Below are 18,531 nucleotides of genomic sequence, written 5' to 3' on the forward strand. Positions count from 1 at the left end.
TAATTAAGATTTTCTTTATTTATATAGATGACGTGTGTACATTACGTTGATCTGGAAAATGCAGAGAATATGCAGAATATGCCGATATGCTTCTGAAAAAAAGCATTTTAGCTCAATGTGCCTTACCTGGTAAAATACAAAAAAAATTAAGATAAATACATTCTATTTGAGAACATGCAAGGTACATCATATTGAAAGTCATGAAAAGTGGATTTGGGCAGGACATGCCCCCTATATAGGATGCCAGTGGTCGAGATTCACGACGGATCGAGAGGATGACCCCCATGGAGATGAAGCGATGAGCTCAGTTTCTTGTGTAGGAGTGAAAGGGATTGTGGCATCGGCAGGACCGTGATGGATGGCGATGACGTTGGGATGCCTTCATCCAGCATTTAATAGAACATGGCTGCTGTTGATAATGATGATGAGATACGTTCTTGGCTTGTGTGTCTCGGGCTATCAGTCACGGGCTTAGAGCTTAATGGGAGGAAAAGGTAATTTAAAATGCATTGTCAAGCATGTTGATCTCTTACATAATACACCTGCTGTGAGTGATGGAGACATATGTAAATGTAAGAGCTGGTGTTTATGAACAGTTGTGCATGGAGCGAATTTCAGTCACATGTCTTTTAGAAAATTTGGGATGGCATAGTGTGATGATTCGCACACGGGGCTATGAACCCGGTGACTTGAGGTCAATTCCAGAGCTGACATCCCTGGCGAGTAGAGTTTCCACAACACCATTTTCACGATACGGTACAATCTGAGAACGTTACCCATTGCACCAACGCTCCCGTTCCATAACGTACTGTGAAACCTCATAATAAATTAGCAGCACTCGCACACAGCAACGGCAATCATGCTTTGTATTTATTTGCATTGCTTCACATGATACATCTCTTAATAGCTGTTCTCGTGACCGGCGAGGATGTATAGATTCCCAGGGCCTGCTGGTTCGCTCACGTCTCTGCTTTCCAACACCACTAACCTGCACACACACACACACATATATGATGAACCCCTGTTTTTAGTGAGCACCCACACACACGGCGAGTGGCCTCACAATTATCTTAGCCTTGCTTATTGATCATAGGCCCCACATACTTCTCCGACAATCCTGCCCACGACTCAATAGCCCCTACCCTTTTTCTGTATCGCGAGTCCAGTAATTGACACGTTTCACCTCCGATTAGCACGTTGGGCTACGTGCGGTGTGAAAGAAGTTCAACATACTGTACATGCATATGGGAGGAAAGCGGAGTACCTGGATAAATTCGATGCAAACAGGGGGAAGCACTCAAAGCTCCGCACAGATGGATTATTGATAAATCCACTTGCTGTATTTTAAGCTGCTGGTCACTTTGAGACGCAGCATGCTGGTGAGCTTTATTTGAGTCCTCCAGTTTTTCCTCCAATATGAGACAAATAAATAACATTGAGCAGCCTACAGTCATCACGACCAGCAGCCAGAAACGGTATATAATCAAGAGAGAATGTGAGCTGCTTGATTCAATTCCTGAACAAGGCCCCAGTAGGTGGAGCGTAACGCCGGACATCGTGATGAATAACACATGGTACAACCAGAAAACACATCAGAGAACTATACAACACATCTTCTAAAACCTACACAGTAGTATGGAGATTTTATGAGTTTCACAAATCTATATGTGATCCATCAACCATTGCCTCCAAATAGCCCAAGCGCAGTCGTGTTTGCCACCGCAACTGGTAAGGCCATCGGCCAGTCATCTCAGTCAGTCAACCTATAGCATCTGGGTATGTCCCGTGATCTCCTGCCAGCAGCGTACCTTCAATACTTAACATGGCCCTAAAGTGCATAGAGCCTGGCACGAACGCCGTGGTGACATCACCGCTACTTAGTGGCGAATGGCAGTTGTTGTTGTTGGTGAAACCAACCTTTCCGTTCCGAGCACCCGGAATATCCGGCTCCTGTCCGTGATTTCCTGGGTAACCTGGAAGATTAGATTCGTTGGGTCAAACCATCAGTGTTACAAATGAGACTAACCCTCTCTCTTGAGGTCTAACCTGGTTAAAATAAATACTAGAAACTTGAATGTGACAAAGCATGGAACGATGCATGCATTGTTTGATTACAACTGATATCTTACGCTTACGGCACGTCAAATTGTGCAATTAGAATCAGTCAGAATGTATGTATATTGTACGCAAATTATATGATGAACGACGAACTAACATCACAGACAAAGGCTTGAATAAAGTTCCACGGATAGTCATCCACTGCACTCCAGCTAAGATTAGAAACACAGCCGCCATTAGCGCTGGGCTGCGCAGTGGCGAATCCAAGGAGGGAGCGATGGGAGCAATCCCACCCCCCAGCCCTTAAAACCTCAACAATTGGTATTTTATTGGTAATTAATTAACTGAGATAATACATTGAGCGTTTTTTTTATATATCAAAAGCTTTATATTTCAAGACCGGCCCCCACCGCCACCCCCCCCCTGTTTGAGAGTTTCTAGAACTGCCCATGGGGCTGGGTACCTCTCCGGTGGAGATGCTCCTGCCCTGCATGCCGTGCCTCCAGAAGGCCAGCACGCTGTCCTGCAGGGACACTGCACGCAAAACAATGCACGGGCATCCCGATACGTACACCGTGGCCAGTCGTAACTGAGTGGCTGAGCTAAATTCGAATAATGTTCCAGGAGCGAACAGAAGGATGAAAATTTTGCGTTCACGGTGGATCGGGATCAAAATGACGACATAAGGATGCGAATCACAGCGGGATGGAGTGGCTTCTGGAAAGCAGGGCACATTGCACCGCTATGGTTATATGGCTCAGAGACAAGGATAGCAATGAAATACTATGGAACAAAAGCTGAAAAATACACAAAGAAGAATAGAGAGATGCGTGCTTTAAATAAAACCTAGAGAAAGATAAATACAGGGATCAGGGAGCAATACAATTCGAGACATCTTATTGACCGTTAAGGAAAGTGAGTGGGCTTGGGTGGGCCGCATCAATACGAGGGATGGCAGCCAATGGACGAGACTGGTGTTGGAATGGCAACCAAAGCTCACCAATGGACTCAACGTTGAAGTCGAATTCCATCTCGGGGGTCAGACCCCTGCGGGGCCTGTGCAGGCGTCCCTGCAGGTTGATCAACTTCGCACTGCCTGCACACAAAGACAAAGATCCCCCGCGTAGCCTTTATCAGGCTGCTGAGGCAAGTGCTGTTGGCGAACAGCTATAAAGATCGGCACGGCACACGAGGGCTCCCCAGTGCCGATGTTTACCAGGTGCTGTACTCATTTAACGATAAGACGACCTACAAGGGGCGAAGGACTGGTTGAAATATTTCCCACCGATATTGGTCATGAGCGGGAATCGGTAAACGTGAGCGGGGAATCTATAACTGCAAAGTGTAACATAGAATCACGATTAGGATTTTTATCGTATTATTGTCAGCCTACACAATAAGCCCACGTAGTAGGCTTGTAGCCTACATAGTACTATGTATGTAGCCTACATAGGCTTACAATATGCCTGCCAGTGGCATTGCTATCGGGTGTGCAGGGTGTGCAACTGCACCGGCGGCCCACAGACCAGAGGGGCCCAGGTCCTGGGATAACAAGATGGCAGAAATTAGTCAAGGGGCCTCATTCCTTTCCTCAAAGACAAATATCCCCCGTATAGCCCTAACAGACTGTAGGGGCAAGTGCTGTTAGCGAGCACCTATGAAGGCCGGAACGGTACATGAGGGGGTGTGTGGCCAGCACCACGCCCGACCGCCTTTGTCTCCCCAATGGCGATGTTTACACATCGCACCAGGTGCTCATTTCAGGCTGAGTCAACCTAGGGAAGGCCCAGGACCGGTTCAGATAATCGTCACTGGTGTTGGCTATGAGCGGGAATTTAACTCGGTCGCCTGGTTCATAGCGCAGCGCGCTAACCACAACACTACCGCTCGTTTCCTCACACGCTATGCCACTGCCGTAACGCTGGCACTGACAACCACGCTCATGATGGCATCAACATTGATATTGATTCATAATGGATGGTTTGGGTCGGAGCGTGTAAATAAAACGTGTGTCATAAACTCACCTCCACCGCGACACAGCTAATTAATAAAGTTGTCACGTGAACAAAAGTGCCAATTTATTACTGCTTCAGCAATCCAAAACATTCAAATTGGGATGATGTTTCACTGATAATCACAACCAGCATCATCAGGCAGTATCCAGAATTGTGAAAATGTCCCCTGTGATATTACGTCTGCTTTGCTCGCGCAATTCCGTGGAATCACCCCGGACGCGGCTGTGCACTACAGCGCTCCGAGGTACGACCCGGAAACACGCCCGAGAGGGACAAGCGATTGGAGTCTGGGGCTCACCGCCAGCACAGACGAGCAGTCGGTCCCTCCCGAGCTGCGCAAGAATGAGGCCTTCATCCTCCTCCACAACTCCTCCTCCGCCTCCTCCGCCCTCATCGCTCCCATGCCACTCGGCCGCCAGATCCGTCAATCCTGCAGGCGGTCCACACGGGCAACCATGCACACAGCCATGGTTAGGGTGAGGGTGAGCTTTGGCAATTGTTACCAGTGGTGTTACCAGCTCAACAGCATAGCACACATGCGGCACATAACACACATATACAGCGTGAAACACGCAAAGGTCCCACCGTATAGCCTTGTAAGCTGTTGTTGCTGAGCTCAGATGGGGGGTGAGGGGAGGAATTTGGACGGGAAGGGGCGTCTCTATAAGTAGCATAAAATTAGTAAATGTAATATTCATGCCATTGTTATCCTGCAAAGCTATCATTAAGGCGCTATGTCTCACAGACAAGTGTAGTCTGCGAGTCGGGGGTGATGTTGTTATCTTGTTTTGCCCAATGAAGTAATTTGTCAAAAATATTCAAATTTTTGCACCATGACGCCAACACAAATGCTGTACTCTCTTTCGAGTGACGTCACGGGGTCTCGAACGTCCGCCATGAAGCAGACGGCGCATGTTGTTTTCGGCTCGTACAGCGTCAGCATTAACCAGGGAGGCTCGCTGCGCTCAAACCGCGAACCCCTGCAACTAGCGGGCGAACGCCCTGCCACTCGGCCACGTGACTGCCCGTTCCTCGCAGCAGGGCCCACGGCGCTGACCGCCCTGCGCCACTGCTGACCGTCGTCACCGTTGAACGACGAGGTCCCGCGGGCGCGCAAAACCCTCATGTGGCACGGGTGGCACGAGTGGGGGGGGGGGGGGGGCAGTGCAGCGGCGGTAGCGGACGCGGCACCTGCGGGGCTGGAGCCGAGGTCGAGGGAGCGCAGGAGGAAGGGGCGGCCTGAGGAAGGGGCCTCCCCGCGCGCCACCCCGACGCACGCGGCCGGGAAGTCGCTGTCGGGGCTGACGAGCGGCTCGAACACGCGCAGCGGGCTCGGCAGCGGCACCTCCACCTGCTGCAGCGGCCCGGGGGGATAGTCGGGGCAGGGGTGGGGGGGTAGTTTGACTACACGTGGCCATGTGAATATAGCTCACGCGTAATAGACTGTTGGGGCAAGTGCTGGTAGCGAGTACCTATGAAGGCTTCCTTTTGTATCCCCAGTGCTGATATTTATGTACCGCACGAGGTACTCATTTTAAGGCTGAGTTAATGCCTGATTGTTGGTGACAGGTGGAAATCGAACTCGGGTTGCCGTGTTCGAAGCGCAGCGCTACTAATTGACAGTGCTGGAACTGTTTTTGCGTATGACTCCGGGAACCACTCCACCCCCACACACAGACCCCCACCCCAACCTTGATGAGCAGGAACTTGTGGAGCGGGTCGTACCACTGCAGCACACGCACCCCTCCGGAGTGCGCCACGCACAGGAAGCGGCTCTCCGTGTGCACATTCTCCACTGGGTGACGACGCGGACACGGGGGGGTGGGGGGGCGAAACAAAAACAAAGATCCCCCGTATAGCCTTTAACAGACTGTTGGGGCAAGTGCTGTTAGCGAGCACTTATGAAGAACACGGGGCAAGACACACACGCAGACACTCAGTCACTAAATCCGGCAAGTGATCAAAGAATTGATTCGGACAAATTCAGCAATATCAATCAAGAAATATATATTTTTTGTTTCCATCAAGTAAAACATATTTAATAAATCAATGTTATTCATGGAACTATTAATCAATGAAAGTGAATCAACGTCATCAATTGAAGACCTCGTTTGAAATGACACAATAATGAAAGACCCGCTATAGAACTAGCTGAGCGCCCATTGAGACCTAGGAAAATACACGGATGGAATAAATACATTCGTTGAACAATTCACCAAATACATGCACAATGTGTCCAGTTAAGTGGAACAAGAGGGTGCTGTTTTGGATGAGACAAGAGTTCTGGGTCTTGTGACCTCTCTCACCGACTCGACACCGCAGGCAGCCCTTGGTATTGGGTACCTTGGTTGAGAGATTGAACTTCCTGCAGGCCACACGAACGCACACACACACACACAGGTGACTTAGGAAGCTGCCAGAGAAAAAAATATGCCGTCTCACGGGTGGAGCAGCGGTGCCATGGTTAGTGCACTGCAGGATAAACCTGGCAAACTAAGATCGGTTCCCGGTCATGGCTGAAATCTGTGGCGAGTGAAATCTGAATAGGTCCAAGGCTTCAATATCACCAACCAGCGCTGACCAGCAGAGCCGTCCCTAGGGTTCGGCGATTCAGGACGACTGCCCCAGGCCCCGCGCTTTGGGGGACCCCGCGGTTTGACGTCACGGTGTCAGTTGTAACACTTCCGGTTTAGTTTGAAGGAGTCGTGGGGCCCACACAGTGGGATTTGCTCTGGCGCCTTGCAGCCCCCCTATGGACGGCCCTGCTGACCAGTGTGGTGAAGTCAAACAACCCACAAAATCGGCACTGTGTGGAGATGCCATCGTCATCCAGCAGCGGATTGACAAAGGGGCTGTGAATGATTATTTTTAAAAGCATAGCTTGCCAGCATGTGAGACCTACGTTTGTTGTGCTGTGCTGGTCATAATAGGCGCTCACTAACATGACAGCTTGTGCATGTGAGAGAGTGTGTGTGTGAGCGTGAGCTGTTGCCACAGTGGGGAGCACAGGCGGTGTACCTGCCCATCATCTCAGTCAGTCCATAACACCTGGGTCTGTTCTGTCATATGCCGGCAAGCCATTAACACTTCGCATTAATTCCTCAAAGTGCACAGCAGCCTGGCACCGTCACTTATTTGCCGAACGGCGGCTGTCGTGCGCATATAAGCTGCGGTAAACATAAAGGTGCAAACGCCTCTCCTCCGCACACACACACACACAGGCAGGTGCACGTGTAAAAGGTGAGCCGGGGTACCTGGGCAGGAGCCCCAGGTGAGCCGAGATGTGTGCCGTCACCCGCCTGTCCCTGCGAGCGCGAGCGAACAGCCCTGGCAGGCAGTGCGAGTACAGCTGTGCCGATTTACCTGCAGGCGAACACCGGGAGGGGACAGGTGAGTGGACCGATGGGGGCGTATCGACACGGGCTTTGACCATTGCCTGTGTATCGATAGTTCAATGTTAATGTGCCATTTTATTGAGGGATTATTGCTGTGTGCTGTGTGGTGTTTTCTTGGTGTGGTCTGGGACTGTTTTGTTGTTGTTTTTCGCGGCCTTGCCCAATCTTGATACATTTGATTTGTATAACTAATTAACGTAATTTTTTTTAGTGACTCGCTTACCATTTTCTCTATTTTGCACTCCTATCATTTTTCGTATTGTTTGCTGCTGTAACTTGCTGAACCGCCCATTTTGGACAGGTGTGAAAAAGAGCTTCATCGCTCATCGGATGCCTCCTGCAGTCTAAATAACGATTCTAATTCTGATAGGCAAAAACATTAAAATCACACAGGGGAGATAGACAACATTTAATTCCTTGCAAACCAGGGCCCATACCAGCACCCACTGCTACACCACTGCTGGCCCCAGCGTACGCGAAGCGGTGAGAACGGCAGGATAATGGGGAGCGGTAGCGCACTGCGCTACGAAACCCGGCGGCCCAAGTTCGATACCCACTCGCCAACATCGGTGATGAATATCTGAACCGGTGTAGGCCTCCCCTGGGTCGACTCAACGGTCTGTTAAGGCTTTTCGGGGGATCTTTCTCTTTGTGGCGGGACAGTCATGGCTATGCACGCACCGGACACGGACACAAGGACGTCGCTGCACACGTAAAGCCACGTGGATCGCCGCCCGTGCAGCTGCGCTCGACAGAAAGGGGCGGGGAGGAATATACCGCCAGGGATTAGTTTCCGCGCCTGGCACACCACATCCAGTATAACCTCTTGCTATGGCTCTGGCTTCGAGCCACGTGCCACCAACCTCGAATATACACGTGTGTCTGTCCCGGAACATTTTCGATGAGAAATGTAGCGTCCCCGGGTGGCACTGCGGTGAAAAATACCACTGCCACCAATTGGAATTGTAGGTTTCAGTGACCGTTCAATCAATCCACCTCCCCCTCTACCATTCACTTCAAAGTCACAGTTTGACATTTTTCACCAGTACAGTATTTACGGTCTAATTTGTACCATTTAACTTTTTTCCCTTTTTAAAATAAACGTTTAACAATGATCTATTTTTGCTAAAGTATTCCAAAGTATTCCAATTCTTTCTAGATTTGATGTTTTCGTGACTGCAAGGATCCATACTCTTTGGTTCATGCCAATTAGTATATTTTTTTACTTTTATTATTTTTTGCCTACGTGACTTTACCGAAAGAACCAAAGAGTATATTCCAATCCTGATTGTGCTATTGGCATCAGGTCACGAAACAAAGACGTGTTTAATATTCTGGACCATCGCAGAGCCGTCACACGTGTATTAGAAAACAGCCCACTGAAGGTGATGTCAAAGAACTGCTTCTGAAGTGCCGTCACGTGACCATGTATGTGTGTATTGTGTGAGTATATTAGGAGTGTTCGTGTAGTGGTTATATCTCACTGCTCTACAAATTTGGCATCCCAAGTTCAATTCTCACTCGCAATTAATAAAAGTGGCAAATATTTCAACTTGTCCTGGGCCTCCCCTAGATAGACTCAGCCTCAAATGAGTAAAGCTATTCGGGGATCTTTGTCTTGTGTGATTGTATACGTGTGCACCTCGCCTGCCACAAGTGCCATGGCGACGTCACCGCCACCTAGTGGCGAATGTTGTTATATACGTGTTTATGCATAAACTATACTGTGTCTATCTATTGAGCATATGTCAATGAGTATGCAAGTCAGTTTAACAAGTAGGCTTTCGCGACCAATATCATCCAGAATAGAAGTGTTTTGGGGTTAGATCGCGTAAATATATAAATGTATCGTTAAACCCGCCACCACCCGACACAGCCACCTAGTAAGGTTTGTTACGTTAACAGAACATGCCAATTAGTTATTGGTACAGCACACCGGTGTGTTGGAGAGCAAAGCCACAACATTTACAATCGTAAATGATCGTTTACGTGACAAACCTAACAAATTGGCTGTGTCGGTTGGTGGCGAGTTTAACGAAACATTTATATTATTTACGCGATCTAACCCAAAATAACCAGTTTTTATGGGAGTATGCAAGTGTGTGTGAAAAGTGGTTACCCTCTCCAGAGTAGCCTCGTGCAGCTCGTTGAGGTTGAGCGTGTAGATTCCCTCTTCACATGCCAGGAGCACGTGCTGGTCTATACAAAGACAAAGATTCCCCGTATAGCCTTTACCACGCTGTTTGGGGCAAGTGCTGTTAGCGGGTAGCACCCACGAAGGCCGGCACGGCACACGACGGGATGGGTGGCCGGCACCACGCCCGGCCGTCTTCGTCTCCCCAGTGCTGATGTTTACACACCGCACCAGGTACCCATTTGAGGCTGAGTCGAACTAGGGGAGGCCTTAAGGACCGGTTGAAATATTTGCCATTGTTATTTGCCCTGAGTGGGATTTGAACTTGGGATGCCAGGTTCATTGCACACGCAAACGTAAAAATGTTCCATACAGCCTTTATCACTGCTGTTAGGGCATCAATTGACGTGCCAGTGTGGGGAGAGAGGGGTGGACCATTAAACCCTTCACCTCCCCCACTTACCATCCCTACGATTTCGGAGCGTCGTCACAATCCGAGATCACGGTTCTCCGATTGACCGGGTAAGCGCTCTCTCTCGATAATATAATTTAGTCTCGTCTGTACCGACTGTCTTGTTCATCGTGTACCACGCACCGTTTATACTGTCTGCCCGCGGTTGAGATGAGATTAACATATGACGCTGTGAGTTTCCGAGGCATTTAAGTATGTATGTATTTTAAACTTATTTCGCACCGTACGTAGCCAGCCGTGCTAATCAGAGGTGCGGGGGAAGGACAACAGACACGAAATTCCTTACCCTCACAGCGCAGACAACACATCCCCTTTCCCCGATCTCTCACTCGATGCGATTGTGTAAACGTATCTTTTATGCAACCTAATGGTTCTACGTCCCCCCCAACCCCACCACCCCCCACACCGGGAGTGCATCGTCTCAGCAGCATTGATTCAATACAAGCAAACTCCCGACCGGTTTCGACACGCGGTTACCATGTCCCATCAGCAGCACACTCAGACTCAATGCTGACGAAATGCCAGGGGTGTAATCCTCACATTGGCATTGGCGGACAGTAATATCCAATGCGAGGACAACTTCCGTTTGTCCCCACTAGAGGTCGGTGGAGGCATCCAAAGCCAAGTATCAGCAGAGAATTGGCGCAACAGCGTGCGGGTGGGAAGTCAGAGTCTGCTGTTTCGTTACATTCCGAGCATGTGGTTGTATGTGCAATAACCGGGTGAAGATGGCGTTATAACAGAACCGATAGATTCCTTTTGTAAAGAACAACGTCTCGCAAAGTGGGGTGGTGGTGGTGATGGTGGTGGGCGGCCGTGCCAATGTGAGGATAACGCGTGTCGAAACCGGTCCTGTGGTTTGCTCGCGTTGAATCAACGCTTGCCGACCTCTCGTGTCGCGGTGCACCCACGAGGTCGCGTGGTGCACGGTCAGCGGGCAGCGGTTGAACACCTTGGAGAAGCACGCGCCCATCTGCGACGGCACGCGCGCAACAATCGTGAAGATGTACGCAACCTGGTACACCACATCCCGTATACTTCTCGCCATGGCTGTGGCTATATTTCGATTTAAAGCTTTCAGTGACTGCAGGGATTCATCTTCTTGGTTCTTTCGGTAAAGTCATGTAGAAGGGAAATAATAAAATAAGACAGACCTGTTCTTCACCTGAGGACGGCTGCTTGCGTTGTGGCCGAAACGTCAGTGAGAATTATTTTATTATGTTTTATTTTTATTATTTTATTATTTCCCTTCTACGTGACTTTACCGAAAGAACCAAGAATATGTGGCTATATTATTATGATAGTGCGCTGTTTTTGAGTTGTACGCCTTTTGGCGTCATCTGGTCCAACACCAATGGAGACTAGGCTCTAAGGAAAGCTGTCTCGGGTGTGGACCAATCAACTTCATGGACAGTGCATATCATTATCATCATCAGAGTTGTTTCTTTTTGTTTGCATTTTGACTGCTTGTGTTGTGGTTATTGCAAACATGATGCCTTGTATAAAGGTGTCAGTTTTTGTACCAGTTGAAAGGGTAAAAACCTATTACTATATTTTGCCACTGGTAAAGGAGGTCTCATAGTGTAAATCGTGAACATGTACGCACCCGGTACACCACATCCCGTATACTTCTCGCCATGGCTGTGGCTATATTATCATGCACGTACGTTGTTGGACTTCTTTCGCACCGAACGTAGCCAACCATGCTCATCGGAGGTGCGGGGGAAGGACAACAAACTAACCCGCAAAAAGGCAAGGTAGCTATCGAGTGTGCAGGCAATGCAGCTGAAATTGGAACCCACTGGCCGAAGGGGGTCCAGGCTCCGGGCTAGAAAGTAGGAGGGCCCCATTCTACCCCTTGCACCCAGGGCCCATGCTGCTCGCCACAGCGCGGCACGGTGCGGCAAACTATGGTGAGGTATTGGCGAAGGGAGCAATTGACTCTCCCCCCCCCACCCTTCGTACCCTGAATATTGGTATTTTACTCATATTTTAGCAAAGATAATACGTATTCTTAGGTTCTTTAGGTAAAGTCACGTAGGTAAAAAACATTAAATAGTAAAATAAAATAAAAAATAAAAATCATGACGTTTCGGAGGCAACACAAGCTTCCGTCTTCAGGTGGTACCGTCACAGCCACGACAGCTGTATCAAGTAAATGAGAGATTGCAGAAGCTACCACTCCGTTTATATAATGGTTGGAGAAGGTGGTGGGGCAAGGGCCGCATACTTTTATTAATATGGTAAGGTGAGGCTTAAGACTAAGAATAGACTGCATAACAAAGGCTGAGCCTTTGTTATGGAGAGGTGCGGTTTGTGACTCAACCTGTAACAGGGAGACCACCACTAGACATGGTAAAACTCTGATGGTTGTCTGTCAAATAAGATTGGCAAATAAGTGTAGTTAAATCTTTTTTGCATGGTTAATCACATCTTTCCAATGATTACTCAGTTTGTAACCGTCATCACGGTTGAAATTATGTCTGTGTTTGTATATTTGTATGGCTTCGTGTACAAACCTTTGATGGTAGCCAGGAGGTTTGCAGAGAACCTTGGTCTCGGAAAATACAATTTCATGAGAGCCCACCGAGTTGTAGCAATGATCGGCAACGGTCTAGTGGTGGTCTCCCTGTTACAGGTTGAGTCACAAACCGCACCTCCTTTGTTATGCAGTCTATTCTTAGTCTTAAGCCTCACCTTACCATATTAATAAAAGTATGCGGCCCTTGCCCCACCACCTTCTCCAACCATTATATAAACGGAGTGGTAGCTTCTGCAATCTCTCATTTACTTGATACAGCTGTCGTGGCTGTGACGGTACCACCTGAAGACGGAAGCTTGTGTTGCCTCCGAAACGTCGTGATTTTTATTTTTTATTTTATTTTACTTTTTAATGTTTTTTACCTACGTGACTTTACCGAAAAAACCTAAGAATATGAATCATTGCAGTCACGAAAGCTTCAAATCTAGAAAGATAATACTTTTTATTAATGAAGAACCCTCCGTGGTGACGTCAGAGATCAGATGTGCTTCTGTGGTCCGTCTGGAACGTTCTTCCTTCCCCTATTAGGAAGCCACTGGAGCTGTGCACTTTTTAATCATCTAGATTGGCAAACGTATTTCTTTACAACTGCTTTTCGTGGTGAGATTGTTGGCTACGTACGGTGTGAAAGAAGTCCAACGCACTGTAAATACATGCGGGTCGCAGAACTCACGTGGACGGCAGGGGTGGGAGGAAGCCCATTGCTGAGCACTTTCTGAAATCCAAGAGAGAAGGACGAGCGTGAGTTAGAAGAGAACACCCTCACTTAAAAGTCAACGTAAGAATCGATGACAGACCGCAGTGCTATGCAGAAGTGCACTTCAACGAAGCCGGGGAGAGGGCAACGCTACTCATAGGGAAGAAGAAAAAAAACCGAAATAGTTTACGGATAAAAGCTGTGGCCAATTTTGACTCTTACACAACATATTCACATTCCGAGAACGAAAAGATTAAATGGATGTCACCACATCCAGAATAACAAGAATCTCGAGGCCAACCATTGAGGTTTAGGAAAGGTTTCTGTATAATTGACCAGATAAACACTATTTATCGGATATTCTGTAAAAGGCAAATAAATATCAACCGTCATTATGCCTTTGTAGATCATGACAAGACATTTGGAAATTGAGAGCAATCTAAGGCCTAAATATCTTCGACCGCTAACATGCACACAATCACACGCACACGGGTGGTATCTTACAGAGGTATTAGGGGACGAACTGCTCCCTCCCGTGCCCCGTTCCTCCGCATTCGCCCACCAGCTCGACTCTCCAACTTGTGAACAGAGTGAACGAGAGAGAGCAATAACAGACACCCCATGGTTACAATCGAGCCCTTCGTTCTCCAAACATCACCACTCGCGTGCATCGGCGCCTTTGAAACGCCGAAAGTGTCTGGTGCCGCCGCTCACCGCCCGACCCCTCGGAGCGCCGACCCATCCTGCCGCCGCCACCCGGCACGTCTTGCCCCGGCGTCCCGCCGCCCGCGACCTCCGACCTCCACGCCGTGGCCCTGGGGCCCAACAGCGGGGGCCACGAGCGGAGGGGCCGGGGCCCGGAGAGCCGCGCCGGGAGGCTCCGGGAGGAGCTGGCGGCCACGGGGGCCGTGGGCCCCACGGGGGCCGGCCTCAGTAGCGAGGAGGAGCGGCGAGGCAGGGGCCTAGAGTCCCCACACTCTGCAGACTCCCCACGCTCCGTGGGTTCCGCTGAGACTCGTCCTGAGAACTGAGCAGAACGGACAAGGGAAGAGCTTGCAGGTGTCTCCTCAAATCTGTTCTCTGCAACCGTGGCCTCATGCCCCTGCTCAGTCCCGCCGTCCCCTCCCGCCCCTCCTATGCAATTCCGCGCCCAGATGTCTTGGTTACGTGATGGGCGCATTACAAATGTGAGTTTGCGACGGAAAGGAGCGAAGACGAAATGGGTAGAGGGGTGCAGGCAAAGTGATTGTGTGTGTACTAAAGACAAAGATCCCCCGTGTAGCTTTAGCAGAATGTTGGGGCAAGTGCTGTTAGCAAGCACCCATGACTGTAGACAAACATAAAGGTCAAAGATTTCAGTAAGCGAATTCACTTTGACGCTGCTGCTGCTGCTATTGTTGTAGCTGTGAGCAGTGAGTCCTCGGTAGCCACACACCTTGATGGTGCCGTTTGATTCGGGGTCAGGCGATCGCGGCTCGCTCAGCCACACTGCGGGAGGTAGACGAGCGGCACAAAGATGAGCATCGTCATCGCGCCAACGGCACCACGCAGCGGCAGCAGCGGCAGCAGTAGCAGCGGCGGCGGCAGCGGTGGCGGCGGCAGCGGCGGCAGCAGCAGCAGCGGCAGCGCTCGCGGGCCATGCCATTGCATTGCGGAGCGGTGCGTGTTAAGGTTAGGTAAGTAACAAAGGTCCCCCGTTACCCAACTTTGGTATCACGTGGTCAGCATCATCATCAACCAGAATCAATCCACTGGTAGATGAAGGCCTCCATCCCCTCACGGTCCCACGACGCAACGATCGTACGCGGCGCCTGCACACGAGCCGATCTCCGCGGCGGACGTGGCCCCTGACCCCCATCCCCCCGCCCACCCCCCCAACTCTCTCGAGCGGTATCGTGCGGTATTCACCCATGGTGTCCGTGGAGTACGGCTGCTTGGCAGCGTCGGAGGGAGCAGGCGTCACGGCGCTTGTGGCCGGGCGGATGGTCTGCAGGCCGTCGGCGTGTGGGTTCTGATTGGCGAAGGGCGGATGTCAACGAGACGAAGCAGCTCGTTAGTGTGCTCGACCGACATCGTCGCGCCGACCGGCGCAATTGCAGTTATCCATGCTTCACGTGCTTCATGTGCTTCATGAATTCCCCTTCATTTGCCCAGGAAAGCCTCACTGAGTGTGTCGCTGCGGGACAGCGTGCTGGCTCTCTGGAGGCACGGCATGCAGGGCAGTAGAGGGCGAGGGGGGGGGGCGCGGTGGGGGGGGGGGGTCTTGAAATATAAAGCATTTTAAATATGGGCCCCTACGTTAGTGATGGTAATAAATAAATAAAACAACGCTCTATGTATTTTCTCTGTTAATTACCTAGAAAGGTGGAGGGCTGGGGGAGCGGTGATTGCTCCCATCGCTGCCTCCTTGGATTCGCCACTGCGCAGCCCAGCGTTAATGGCGTCTGCGTTTCTAATCTTAGCCGTAGTTTAGTCGATGACTGCTCGAGGAACTTTAGTCAAGCCTTCGTCTGTGAAGTTCATTAGTCGTTCTCTTAGTCTAGTTCGGCCTCTTTCATTTCATGAACTTAGGTTTAACAGATCATTTGCCTACAATATGCATAAATTGTAACTAACTGATTCTAATTGCACAATTTGACGTGTCGTTCCATGCTTACTAGGTGAGCTACTTAATTTTTTTTGTCACATTCAAGTTTCCAGTATTCATTTTAACCAGGGTAGACCTCAAGAGAGAAAGAGTTAGTCTCATTTGAAATGATGAAGGTTTGGCCTCCTGAATCTCATCTTCCACGGAAAGTTCTCAAAACGCCACGGTGGTTAGGAGATGTAACAACCTCGCATGGTATACAGGAGGTCATGGGTTCAATCCCGACCCTGACGCCTGCTGCTGTATATTTGGAGTTTACGGTGTCTCTCTCCCCATGGTCAAGTTGATGTTTCTCCGCGTCCTCTGGTTTTTCCCTCCACATTTAGAAACATGCATTGAGAGTGTTTGCTATAAATGTCTACGTGACAAGCCACGTGGTTGAGCTGTCAGGTGTGGCCAGGTCGCTTTTGAAAAAGAGCTACATAGCTCGGTGGGCCTTACCTGGTAAAATTAATTAAAAAAAATAGTTTTAGACTGTCTCAAGACTCTTTTTCAGGGATGGTTTTGCGAAGTTTCACAACACGATTGCGAAGTGTTTTCCGACCGAGTAATTTGCGGTGTAATTATCCATATTTGAATCATGACGCCAACACACCTGGCCCACTGTTTTTGAAACCGTGTCACGGGACATTTAACGTTCGCTCGTGAAGCAGACGATGCTTGGTATTTTATGGTTAACGCGTTTAATGTATTAACCAGGGCGGCCGAAGGCTGGAATCGTAAACCTCTTCAACTCGCGGAAAATTCAGTGCCGCTCGGTTACATCACCACCACACGCCGATGGGCATCCCGCTGAAAAACATTACCCAGCATGCACCAGGTGTGGTGACGCACGCCTGCGATCCGGTGCTTTGGAGGCAACGGTTGGTAGACCACGTGGAGATTTGTGAAATTTCTGACCCATCTGGGCTGCAAGGTGGCTAGGAGATGGCAGGAAGTGGGTCTATGAGACCATCTGTAAGACATGCGATCGTTATCTTCTCGGTTGCGTGACGGGTTTTTTTTCCCGGGGCACTCCGGTTTCCTCGTGCTTGCAAGAGACTCAACGAAATGGCCAAACATCTTGAAGCAGCAGGACCCTCTTGAAAAAGAGTCTTGAGATTTAGTGAGGATTTCCCTGGGTATAATCGTTCGTATCGTTATGATTGTACACGCGCTTGTAAAGCTCTTGTTGTCAATCTACAGCTGAATGTGGGATCTCCCAATGCCGCGCGGGTCACGGGAATGTTTGACCATACGTCACCAAGCTGGTCAACGTGGGTTGGTGACGGTGGGCAGCGTAGACATTACTGCAGCGCAACAACGAATTTCGCCACACCGCTCTCTGCCACCACCACGTCGCTCCGCAGTAGCCCACGACACCTGTTTTAGCAACGGCGGGCACCCATCTAATAAATATCCAAACGCAAAAAGGCCCAAAAACCTGCTTAGCTTCCAACAAATTAACCTTATGGTGGGACCCCGGGGTCTCGAATAAACGGAAGCAAAAAATTGCAATTTATTTATAAATTTTTGGCGACTCCGTCCCACCGTGCACATTAATGCCGTGACCCACCTGGTGCGGATCATTCTGTTGTCATGTCGTCCAAGCGCAGCGAGGACAAATGCACAGAAGAAACAAAACTTTTAAACTTTGATTAGCGCACCGTGTAGAGCTCGTCGAGAGGAATAGATTGCCGTATCGTTCGTTTTCAACAGACATAAAATGACATCGCAACGCAGTTTATGCGAGAGCCGGGGGCTTATGGGACCCAGAGTCCCGCCATAAGGTTCATATATCTGACGAGATCGGGCTCGTTCTGGAACGTCCCACAGATGAAACTTGCAGAGGGGAGGATTTTGTCCGTGGTAATCTCCCACCGTCCCTCCATCGCCACCCTCCACGGTCAACCATCACCCATCGTCCCTCCGATCACCTCGTCATCCTCGTCCTCCTCGTCCTCCTCCGTGTCGAGGCTGCCGCCGCCGCCCCCGCGGCCACCCCAGCCGCGCGACGGCGAGGGGGAGCCGTGTGGCCGCTGCAGCCTCCGCGCCGACTCCAGGAGGTCCACGGCGAGCGAGCGGGTCAGCGGCTGGCGGAACCAAGCGTGCTGTCCACATGCGACGGGGGGTCGGGGGGTAGCGAGGGAACACGTCGGCACACCATCGTTAACAATTGTCGTCACAGATTGGACGAACGTGGTATCCGACTTGCAAAGCGCGGTTGAGGTCGTGTAGTTGTGTTTTCGTTTAACCAGCAGAGAACCCAAAGAAAGAAGGAAAGTTGCATTCGTGTACGTAGATAGTTATATATATATATACGTATGGTGTGTATATTGTAGAGAAGAGATAGTTCGTCATAGGCAGGAGAGAGGAGGGAGGTTGGATGGGATCCGTCCCTTCACAGGACTACTAATGAATGTTGACGAGGAGCCATAGCCTGGCTCGGCAGGTACAGCAAATGTGGACTCCACCTGTTCCGTCTGTATGGGATAGAGCGTTGCTCCCTCGCACGTGTGAGGTTTTCTGCGGGTGCTCTGGCTTCCTTCCACGTGTAAACACTCATTAATTGGGTGAAACAACTTAACATAT

General features: G+C 49.9%; 1 protein-coding gene across 2 annotated transcripts in view; it reads right to left on the bottom strand.

Moving 5' to 3' along the window:
• Positions 1-858: 858 nt before the first annotated feature.
• Positions 859-18,531, bottom strand: part of LOC133341384 (mitogen-activated protein kinase kinase kinase kinase 2-like) — a 52,964-nt gene continuing 35,291 nt past the window's right edge. For both annotated transcript variants that reach the window (XM_061549942.1, XM_061549941.1), the window contains exons 12-29: positions 17,877-18,050; positions 15,222-15,324; positions 14,749-14,801; positions 14,028-14,340; positions 13,818-13,891; positions 13,290-13,331; positions 10,963-11,047; positions 9,588-9,667; positions 8,150-8,210; positions 7,328-7,436; positions 6,380-6,438; positions 5,765-5,868; positions 5,265-5,427; positions 4,372-4,503; positions 3,059-3,154; positions 2,522-2,592; positions 1,918-1,973; positions 859-988 (exon numbers count right to left, since the gene is read on the bottom strand). In XM_061549942.1, the coding sequence (XP_061405926.1) occupies positions 901-988; positions 1,918-1,973; positions 2,522-2,592; positions 3,059-3,154; positions 4,372-4,503; positions 5,265-5,427; positions 5,765-5,868; positions 6,380-6,438; positions 7,328-7,436; positions 8,150-8,210; positions 9,588-9,667; positions 10,963-11,047; positions 13,290-13,331; positions 13,818-13,891; positions 14,028-14,340; positions 14,749-14,801; positions 15,222-15,324; positions 17,877-18,050 (1,863 nt within the window). In that variant the 3' untranslated portion in view covers positions 859-900. The remainder of the gene's footprint in view (positions 989-1,917; positions 1,974-2,521; positions 2,593-3,058; positions 3,155-4,371; positions 4,504-5,264; positions 5,428-5,764; positions 5,869-6,379; positions 6,439-7,327; positions 7,437-8,149; positions 8,211-9,587; positions 9,668-10,962; positions 11,048-13,289; positions 13,332-13,817; positions 13,892-14,027; positions 14,341-14,748; positions 14,802-15,221; positions 15,325-17,876; positions 18,051-18,531) is intronic.

This window comes from Lethenteron reissneri, chromosome 11, assembly GCF_015708825.2.
Source record: "Lethenteron reissneri isolate LAM-NWPU_2019-01 chromosome 11, ASM1570882v1, whole genome shotgun sequence".
NCBI lineage: Eukaryota > Metazoa > Chordata > Hyperoartia > Petromyzontiformes > Petromyzontidae > Lethenteron > Lethenteron reissneri.